The sequence below is a fragment of the Cynara cardunculus genome (genome assembly GCF_001531365.2).
Source record: "Cynara cardunculus var. scolymus isolate 2C chromosome LG 9, CcrdV1, whole genome shotgun sequence".
NCBI lineage: Eukaryota > Viridiplantae > Streptophyta > Magnoliopsida > Asterales > Asteraceae > Cynara > Cynara cardunculus.
In genome coordinates this window covers 17,277,270-17,288,306 of record NC_037536.1, presented here as the reverse complement: position 1 = coordinate 17,288,306, position 11,037 = coordinate 17,277,270, and the positions used below count along the sequence as shown (strand labels likewise).

The 11,037-nt window shown below is 33.9% G+C and overlaps 1 protein-coding gene and 1 non-coding gene across 2 annotated transcripts; one reads left to right on the top strand and one right to left on the bottom strand.

Moving 5' to 3' along the window:
• The first annotated feature begins 5,123 nt into the window (after positions 1-5,123).
• On the top strand, positions 5,124-5,196 carry TRNAR-CCU. The gene has a single exon. It is a non-coding gene; the product is annotated as a tRNA-Arg (tRNA).
• Positions 5,197-7,260: 2,064 nt separating this feature from the next.
• Positions 7,261-8,568, bottom strand: LOC112517868 (protein NETWORKED 4A-like). The gene has a single exon (XM_025125239.1). The coding sequence runs from the start codon at positions 8,566-8,568 to the stop codon at positions 7,261-7,263; it is 1,308 nt and encodes a 435-aa protein (XP_024981007.1).
• Between the last annotated feature and the right edge of the window lie 2,469 nt (positions 8,569-11,037).

Here is an 11,037-nt window from a genome sequence, read left to right as displayed (position 1 = left end):
ACCAATTTAACCTTTGAACAATTGTTCATACACATATCAATTAATACATAAATTAAATTATTGTTTATTTAATCTCATTTAATAATAACCGTTTGATGATAAAATGAATGATCAAGATCGGTTCACATAGTTTGTACCATATGGTTGGTTTCTATTTGAACCAACCCCTATATATATATATATATATATATATATATATGTGTGTGTGTGTGTGTGTGTGTGTATGTGTGTGCATATAAGAAAGGGTTCAAATGAGAATACCTTCACTTTACGAGAATGTAAGATTACCCTTCTTACTATAATCAAATATACGTGATACTATATTTTTATCACATTTGATACTAAATCAAAGACTCGGATGACCTTTGGCGCGAACGAGGTTGTGGGCCAAGTCGCACGTGCAGCGCTTGAACTCTCACGTGTATTATCACATGTGATAAAGGTGTTATTGATTTAATATTATAATCTATCACATGTAATACTATATCAGAGATGCAAATGACCTTTGGTGCGACCTAGGTCGCAGGATACGTCATCCACACACCACAAATTTCCCTCACGTGTATTATCACACATGATAAGAATGTTTTTGCGTTTTCATAACATAGAGGTATTCTCGTTTGAACATTCACACACACACACACACATATATATATATATATATATATATATAGGGCCGGTTCAGGGGAAAACGTTAAATAAATAGAAAACCAAAAAGCCACGAAAAAACGAATGAAAATATGTTTACACACACACATGTCAAATTAACGAGAAAAATATAAATTTTCATGCATTTGTTTCGTTTAAATTTTGATCATATTTCGTATTTTTTTGATTAAAAATAAGGGGTAGTAGATTTTTCAATTTAAAAATAAAAACTCCGGTTGGTACAAAGCCTTTATTTCTTGTTCAAACATCCCAGATATGCACTTCCCTTTACTCCAGGGCCACATCAATTGAATTTATTACTCTAACGATTAAGTTTTTCGGTTTTTTATTTTTTACGGTTTTTCTCTACACCTATATGTATACGTATATGTATATGTATATGTATATGTATATGTATATGTATATGTATATAGGGTTGGTTCAAGTGAGATCAATCTATTTTCGTGAGACCCATGAGACCTCAAAAGAAAATATTGTGAAGGTAAAAAAATCTGAACCTTCACAGCAAAAACATTGTGAAGGTTACTTTCATAGTGTTTTACTATGAAGTTTCAAGTATAAAAAAATGGTCTCACAAAAACATATTGATCTCACATTATTCAAGTCTATATATATATAATTCAATGGTTTGTCTCTATAAATTATGTCTTGAAAAACATGATGGTCTAACCGTAGATCTAAAGCTTACATCGTCTCTATGCCTTACGTTTTTTTTTTTGGAACCTTTTGATTTCAACGTTAAAAAGGATTTTAAATAAAGAGAAATTGATCCAAATGACCATATTCTATAACTAAATTGGCCTCCTAACCATTTTTCTCAAGACTATCCAAAAGTCACTAGTTCTGCAATTATATAGTATTAGTTTTGGGTTTTGAGGCTTAATAATTCAAGACACGGACTTTAATTATAAACAGCGGCCCAACTGACCAGACCTGTTAATAACAAACCGAAGAACTTGAATCATTGACCATAGGATAGACGTATCACAGATCACAAGACGATTGGCTTTGACGATTTGAAATTGACAATTTTTATTGTTCTTTGAGTGTTCGACTTTTTCCATTTTCGACGATGACGTTCCAATTCCAGAGGAAGACGATTAACGGTAATTAATGAGTCTAACGACTGTCCATGGGACGATGGATCAATCTTGATGATCAGTCGATGCATTGCTGACTGCCCGACTATATATACTCGAATACACGATTGTTGATTAAATTCTCAAAATCTCAATCCTTCACTGTTTCTCAAATCTCAACCCTTCAAATCTAGATACAGTCGATTGAATTTGTATTTCTTCATATCTGGATTCTGGAACTGGAAGTGGAACTGTAGAAGTTGATGCATTGTTTCTGAAACCAAGGTATGATTTTGTTTCTAAATTCCAACATAGTAACATTTAATTGATTAATTTTGACATTATATATTCATTGTATTTCCAATTGATACAAACTCTCTTATGGTATTTGTTGTTGACTTGTTGTCCAATATTATAACTAGTCTTAAAAAGATGAAATTAAAGTTTACTTGTCAATGGTTTCTAGTGAATTTGGTGTCAAAATGTCAACATTTATCTTTTTCAAAGCTAAAGTTATTGAAGTCATATTTGTGGTCTACCATGAGTCAAGTAAGGCTAAACAAGTTAGCAATTTTGAGTATCGAAAGTAAATTTTCAGCGAATTTTGAATATTAAAAAGTAATTGATATTTTTGCTTCAATAAGTGCACGAAGACATCGTTTTAGGTGATATATTTATATTTTGTAATTTGGTGTTTTGGTTTTTATGTCCCCCTTTGTATTATTCATTTTAATTAATAAAATTCGGCGTATGGTTGAGCTGCCTAGCTTGACTAAGTTCCAAACTCTTTAGTAAAATCGTATCTTTCGTCATTTCATTTGCTTAAAAAATAGGCATCAGAACATTTTTTTTAACATCTTCTGACATGGCATCAAAAACCTCAGAAACGGCTTAGTAGTCATATTATTTTACATAAATATTTTAAGACTTTTTTATTATTTATTTTGTTCTAATAGATTTATTATAACGTTTTAACAACTAAATGAAAATTTTAACCAAATGGCCTTTGAGCTAGCGGTATGTGAGTCTTTTGCTTCCTAAAAGACCAGAGGTTCAAATCTTACCAAAGGTGAGAAGGATGTATAAATTTATTTGTTATATTTTTCTTGTATAAATATTATCTACTTCAAGAAAAATTCAACATTCCAAATAAAATTTTCATAAATCTTTTTTTTTATTAAATAGTTCTGTCATGTCACCAACCTCTGACCTTTTCTTTTCTTTTCTAAAACTACACTTGACTTTTCATATTCAGCCCATAGAAATACAAAACGTAAAAATATAAGAAATAATAAAAATAAAAAAAGGTAGACAAAATAAAAATATAAATCGAATGATCGTGTGAGAAAGATAATTAAGGTGATAATCGTAAGAAGGGATCTGAATCCGTGATCACCTTTAATCTCTAACCCACTAATGAATCATGTTTGATAACGGGATTGGTCTGGTGCATCTCATCCTAATGTGCATATAAGGGTGGAGATCTCTTATTACGCTTCTCACCTTAACTATTTTTCTCGATGGAATCCAACTTATGATATAATTGTTAAAATAAAGTAGTTACCGGATGTAATTTTTTAGAGATTTTATTTTTGATACTCTATTTTTAAAAAAAATTATAGCATAGCTCTTGGAAATGCTCTTAGAACATCTCCAATAGCTATGTTGTTTTATAATCTTAGAGATTTGAAAAAAGTTTGTGCAACTAAGGTTTTGAGGATATCAGTATTGATAAGATTGAAAATACTGGTGCTATAGTAGTATTTATATAAGATTTTTTTTTGAATTATAAAACAAGTGGGCTATTCTTTGCAAAATTGTGCAATATTTACAGACAAAAGTATTCGGGGTTACTGGGATCGTGATGGAGGACGTAGCTTACGATCATCGGCTTTGATCATTCCACTAGGCATCTGATTAGGACATTGCACTGCTAAACTCTTATCTGAAATAGAAAAAAAAAAGAATGAATCTTTTTCCAAATTTGGAAGAACAGAGAGAAAATATAACATATTTGTTAGAAATATCCTTACAATATCTTGAATCTTTTTCAAGCAGATGTACAAAATAATAAGTATACTACAAAATAAAACTTAATATTAATTATAAAAGTACGGTTTCATTATAAATGACATATCATGGCTGTTTGCAATACTTAGGTGTCGTTTACCTAAATGCTTACCCGGTAAGTGCTTACCGATAGAATTCAACATTATATTTATTTTGATACATAAGATTTTAGTACATCAAAACATATTGAATGCAACAAGTTACTGGGTAAGAGTCGTCATTCTTACTTACTGGGTAAGACTCTCTATGCTTTTCATTGCTCTTACCAGGTAAGATTCTTGGCATTTCTCATGTTCATCCGATAAGGAAATTTACCCGGTAAGCACTTACCAAGTAAGTGTTTAGTAAACGGCTCCTTAATTAGATTTCTTTTTCTCTTTTCTACATTTTTCCAAAATATAAAAAGTGGTAAAAGGGATATGAACTTGCAACATACAATACGACCACGTAATGATTTATCAGTAGGTTGTAACCACTTTTTATTAACTTAAGGAAAAACATATCAATTTAAAGCAGGTATGCCTCTAAAACTTCTAAATGTTCGTTCATTATGTCGGGAAGGTAGAGCGGGTTCGCATACACCTCGGGACTTCTTAACGGGTTGAATCATGTATAGCAGTTCTCTCATTTTAATTTGCAATACCAAAAAACACTTTGATTATTTGCTTTTGTAATACATATTCTTACATGAAAATGGAATATTAAAGATCAATTATTTATGAAGTTGTTATTGTACCAAGTTATATATATATATATATATATATATATATATATTAATCAATTATAATTGGTATGTGAAATTTTATATTGTATACTAATCAACTATACTTTTTTTTATTAACCTGGATATCCAACCCGCTATACGAGCGGACTAATCCCAGTGCGACCACCTGCTTTGCAGATAGTCCGAAGTCACCGCAATAGAACCTCCGTGGCCACAAAAAGGGATTTTTATTCCTTATTGGATTTGAACTTGTGACCTCCTGGTACTTTTGACCTTTGAAGCCAAGCTCAAGCCAATCAGACTCCACCCTTATGGTTTACTAATCAACTATACTTGATACCAATTTAACTAGTATCAATATTTTTCGGGTTGGTACTGGTTTTATAACAACTTTAAGTTACATATATGAAAACTTGTCATTTTATTCAAATTTTGAGTTTTCAAATAACACATGAGATGTTTAACGGTTTTTAATGCAAAGAAAAAAACTTGTAAATTCAAATATTCAAATAAAAGTGATTTTTCATATTTCTAAATTTATAATAATATTTTAGATTTATTGATGCTGGTAATAAACAACAGCGCCTGTAGCTCAGTGGATAGAGCGTCTGTTTCCTAAGCAGAAGGTCGTAGGTTCGACCCCTACCTGGCGCGAACCCTATGGTTTGCTAAAATTTTGTTTTTGGTCCCTATGGTTTGCTAAAATTTTGTTTTTGGTCCCTATGGTTTGCTAAAATTTTGTTTTTGGTCCCTATGGTTTGCTGAAGTTTGTCTAAACGATGAAAGAGATACTTAATTGTAAAACACGGAGACGAAAAACGTAATTTAAAGAACAAAGAAGCTAAACCCAGAATTTTGTAACAAATCATAAGGACGAAAAGCACACAGTTTACTCGTTTATTTTAATACGGGAAAAAAATTCAAAGGAATCCAACATACGTTATAAAAAAAATTAGTTATAAAATATGAGACGTGGGCCCAAAGATAATCGGGAGCAGTATTCTTTATATTAGATCTGAAATGAAAGAATACTACAGAATATTACAAGTTTAGTTTGTAAAAATAACTTATATAAAAGGAGTCTGTTATTTCAACGATCGTAAAAATACTGATTAAATCACTAGTTTTTCATTCTAAAGGAGTTGGAAAAACCATATGAAGGATATTAAATAAAGGTAAATATAAAGTTTCGTTGGTCATCGAATGTGATGACGTTAAATAGAAAGTAATTATATAAGGGAAGTGGTTGAATACAATTATATAAATTTTTTTCAACTTTTTAATTCTTATTGATGTATATCAAGAATTAACACATAGAGATACAATGCAGATTGTTGCAGAAGAAGAAAATGATAACCTAACATAAATAATCTTATGCATAAAAGAACTTACAAGAACAACACTAATGAAAAACACTAAGTTTTTCTTTAGACACAGTACAGTAGTGATGGCCAAACCGGCCCGGCCCGATCCGGGATCAGTAAGGACCGGTTATAGGACTAAATTCTGGGACCAGTTATGTACCTGGGGTGTTTCGCGGGACCGGTACCAGTTATGGGACTGCGGCCCGATTTTTTAAAAAATTACCTTTTTTAAAAAAATGTAGCCGTTATTTTTCAAAAAAACTAGCCGTTTATCACCTTTTTTTGGCCTTTTTTTTTTGTATTTTTTGCCTTCTAAACACTATATATAAGTGTCTTGGTTGAGGGGTTTACACACCGGTGAACTTCTGTCTTCCATCGACTAGTCTTCGATTTTGCCAAGAGCTTTAAGTATGTACCAAGAAACCAATGTACAAATAAACCGATAACTACTAAGTGTTGATATGATAGTGAGACATGCCCGGTAGGTTATCACCAAATCAATAGGTGACCCAACAAGTTCATAACACATAAATTTAAAAAACAAAAATATATTTACTTAAATAGAATCATTTTTATAACATCATTTGAAAGCAGAATTCGGAAATTGCCAGATCGGCTAAAGAGTAGAAACCTAAAACATTATAATCGGGTTAAAACATGTATAATTGATCTAGATGTTAAATCCTATTTAAGTGTTGGATTTCAATGAAAATAGAAGTTATGTTGAGAATGATAAGAAATGATCTACACCATTTGATCAATCTTAATTGAAAATCAATTCTAATGCGGTGCACCTAGATACACTGGATCAATTCCCATGATAAACGTAATTCATAGGTGGGGTGAGATTAGAAGAGACCGAAAGTCCAGATTCCTTATTACGCTTCTCACCTTATCTCCTATTCTTACACGATCATTCGTCTCATCAGTTAAAAGTAAAAACATTTGTAATTAGGCCCAAAATTTTTGGAGGCAATTCTTTATATCTCATATTGAAACAACCGTAGATGGCCAAAATCAGTCCCGAGCCGAACCGGTCCCGAATTAGTCCCTTCAAAATCAGGCCGCCCGATCTCGATTAAAAATCCTAGGACCAATATAGGCCTGGTGAATGGTCCTGAGCCGGTCCCGTTCTCTAATCGGGCCTTTGAAATTCCGTAAAATGTGTAATCAGTCTCGAACCCTTGAGCTATAACAAATCAGTCTCAAGCCGGGTCGGACCCAATTTCGCCATCTCTACCGAAACACGACCGTGGTTTTTATACAAAGGGGAAGAGCTGCAAACCATATTCTTCATGTTAGACCTCGATTAAAAAACGTTAGAATGTTAGTTTGTAAAAACGACTTGATTCAGCTAAAGGGCCCCGGAAGACCGAAACTTAACCGGTTTCCTTTGTTCCTTAAGATCTTGTCGTAGCATTTGATACGCGTTCCGATAATGCTCGAGCGTAATACACAACTGTCGCACCGCTTGTCGCTTATCTTCAGCTGCTTCTTCGATCATCTCCTGCTGTTTTTCGATCACCTGCTCGAGTTCTCGACTCCGACACCCCAACTCCTCGATCGACCGGCTTGATTTCTCGTACTGCGATTGAAGTTTCTGCAAACGTTGGTGCATATGCTCGATTTGATCATCTTTCAAACTCATTTCTTCTTCCAAATCACTCACTTTCGCAACTAACCCATCTCTCTCGATCTTCAATTCCTCGATTTCGTCTTCCAATTCGGTTTTCTTGAGTCCCATTTCGTCTTCGATTTCGGTTCTCTTCATCCCCATTTCATGCTGTAATCCCCATTCTTTGATTCTGAACGCTCGTTCTTTCAACAGATTCGTCACCTGGTTTCGAAGCTTCAAGATTTCTTGATCACGTTCCGTTAAACTCGACTTATATCGTGAAATTTGAGCTTCGAGCTTCGAAACATCTCTGTTTTCGCTTTGATCGGAACCATAAACCCTATCGGAATCGTTACATACGGAAGAAGTTTTGGAATCCTTATCATTGGATCGTTGCGATTCGTATTTCTCGGCAAGCTTCAGTTTTAGTTTTCCGATCTGTTCTTCCGATGATCGGAGCTTATCCTTCACAAGACGAAGTTCTTCCTGCAACGATGCAACACCATTTACTTCTTGTATGATCTGAACCCTTCTAAGCTCAGATTCCAATTCGTTGATTCTTCTTCGCAATCGTCTGTAACTGGGATACGTCGATGCACTCGAATAATTAAAAATGGATGAATCATCGGAATCCGATTCCGATTCCATCATCCAATTTTCGTCGCCATCTTTGTTTCCGATGAAATCGAACCCACCGGGTCGAGTTCCGGATAAGCGACGGGTGAGTCGGTTGTCCGTAGGAGAGTGCATTCTAGAAGGTGGTTCAGAACAGAAGTCGGAGATGCCGCCGGAGTTTTGCTTGCGGAGATCCGTCGGAACTGTCCGTTTTACGTCGCCGGGGGCGGGGTTTTCGATACGTTCAGCTAATAATCTGAACATCCCGTAGAAATCTTCGACCTGAGCTACGAGTAATGGTCGCTTCTGGTAATAGATTTCGGCTTTTTTGGCGAATGAATCACCTTCTTCTTCAATCAATTGCAACATCCGTTTCACACTTCGATCCATTTCTGAAATCAAGAACTTTTTGGTCATTCCACGATTCGACATTTTGGCCATTTGGGGTTTGATGGGAAACAATCATTTTTGTTGGTTTTGAATGAAGAGATTACACCATGACAGTATCAAATTGAAGGTTTTTTCAGATTCAGGAAGATGAATGGAGATGGCAAGGTATCATCATCATCATCATCATCATCAATTCATCATCATCATCATCAATTCATCATCATCATCATCATCATCAAAACGGAAAGAAAGAAAGATGTTTGATTTGAGATTCTAATTTTGAAAGAAAGGAAAGTGGTGAGGGATTGATGGAATGGCGATATTGCAGCAGATTTTGCAGATCCTTTAATCCTTTTTTACAAAATATTCTACAACCCGTTAATCTAAATGCTTATCCGGTAAACACTTATCATTAGGAGTTAACACTATAATTTATTTTATCCGGTAAGATTGTAGTACATTAAAATGATATTGTATGCAACAATTTACCCAGTAAACATTTACCCACGAGGTAACACTTACGTTGGGCCTACTTTTTATCTTTGATGCATCAAAAAATGTTAAAAGCCGTAAGAAAAAGTGCTTTATGACGTGGACTAACGGTTATTTATGATAATAAGCCGAGCATATCCAATGGATTTTTGAAGGTTTTCCCCCCATTTTTATGGAAATTGATCAAAATAGTCGTTTTGTATTAACATTTTCAATTTTTAGCCAACCTTTTTCAACTTGATCAAAATACCCAAGATTTCACAAGTGTTTTTTTTATTAACCTGGATATCCAACCCGTTATGTGATCCAACTAATCTCAGGACGACCACCTGCTTTGCACGTAATCCGGAGTCAATCGCATTTGAACCTCCGTGGCCACAAGGGGATTTTTGTTTTTCATTGGATTTGAACTTGGGATCTCATGACACTTTTGACCTTTGGAGCCAAGCTCAAACCAATCAGGCACCACCCTTGTGGTTTAAACAAGTGTTATTTTCATAACTTACGAAACATATTTTTCTGAATTAAATATGATTCTAGTCGTGTCAACTTGTGAAATTTGCTCGAGGACTTGCGGAATGGAGGAGATGGCTTGCAGTTACAATATATCTGTTTAGTTTGCAAAATCTCTTTATTAGCTTGTGAAATTAACCACTAGAATCATTTGTTATTCATAAAAAAGTACTTTTCGTAAGTTGTGAAAAAAGCAATTGCAAAATCTTAGTTATTTTGGTTAAACATAAAAAAATTTGGCTAAAAAGTGAAAATGATCAACTAAAATGGCTAAAGGGCCGTATACCCAAATGCTTACCCGGTAAGTGTTCACAGTAAGAGTCAACACTATAATTTATTTTATCGAATAAGACTGTAGTACATCAAAACGTATCATATGCAACAATTTACCTGGTAAGTGTTTACCCGAGTAAGAGTCGTCATCCTCACTTACCGTGTAAGACTCTTCATCCTTATCATCGCTCTTACCGGGTAAGATTCTTGGTTCTTGTCATGTTCATTCAGTTAGGAAAATTGCCCAGTAAGTACTTATTGGGTAAACGTTTAGTAAACAACCCTTAATTTGGTCAATTTCTTATTTTTTTTTTCTTTCAACAACTATACTAAAATACAAAAAAAAAATTTGAAAAATGCGCAAAATTCTGAATTTGTAGTTGTTAGAGTTGAATGTAATTATTTTTAAACATTTTGATTTTAAAATAATTTTGAATTATAACATAGTTGTTTGAGATGCTCTTAGATCTCAAAGTAAAAACAGATTTTTGCATATTTTTCAGAGGAGTTGGGTCCGTAAATAACACTCATTTTCATGCGAAAAGTATGTAACATGTGTTTTATATGAAACTATTGAATATAATTTTATATTATGGACGTTGAAGTTACCACATTCACGGTAAATATTCAATACACATTTTTAAGTGCACATGAAGGTTACCGCCTTCACAAAATATAACGTAGCATTTATTATTTCATGTATCTCACGAAAATAAAAAAATTCTCACGTGACTTAAAGTCTTTATAAAAATCTAAATCTTTTTTTTCCCCCTGAAAAAACAACAGGAAAATATATATATTAAAAACCAATACAAGTATAACAGGAAACCAACTGAAATTGTCGAATTGACTGTTGATAAAAGTGTTCAGATCCGAGAGAGATTGAAGTTCGCTCAGGACAGATAAAAGAGTTACGCGGATAGAAGGCGTAAGGACATCAAATTCCAAGTCGGGGACAATGTGATGCTAAAAATATCTCTATGGAAGAGAGTGGTGTGTTTCGGAAAGAAGGGTGAGCTTACGTTATATTGGGTTGTTTGCAATTATCGAACAAGTCGGAGAAGTGGCGTATAAAATTGGATCTACCTCACCAGTTGCGGGATATTTGTTTTACGTCTCGAATTTAAGGAAACGTTTGTCGGAGGTCGATATGGCAATACCTTTGCAGGAGGTGCAAATAGAAGAGAAACAAAGAAATTGGTCGCGTAAAGGTGCAATGGTGATTTCGTAGGG

Excerpts from the sequence above, each read along its gene's own strand:
- LOC112517868 (XM_025125239.1), bottom strand. The coding sequence starts at position 8,568 with ATGTCGAATCGTGGAATGACCAAAAAGTTCTTGATTTCAGAAATGGAT.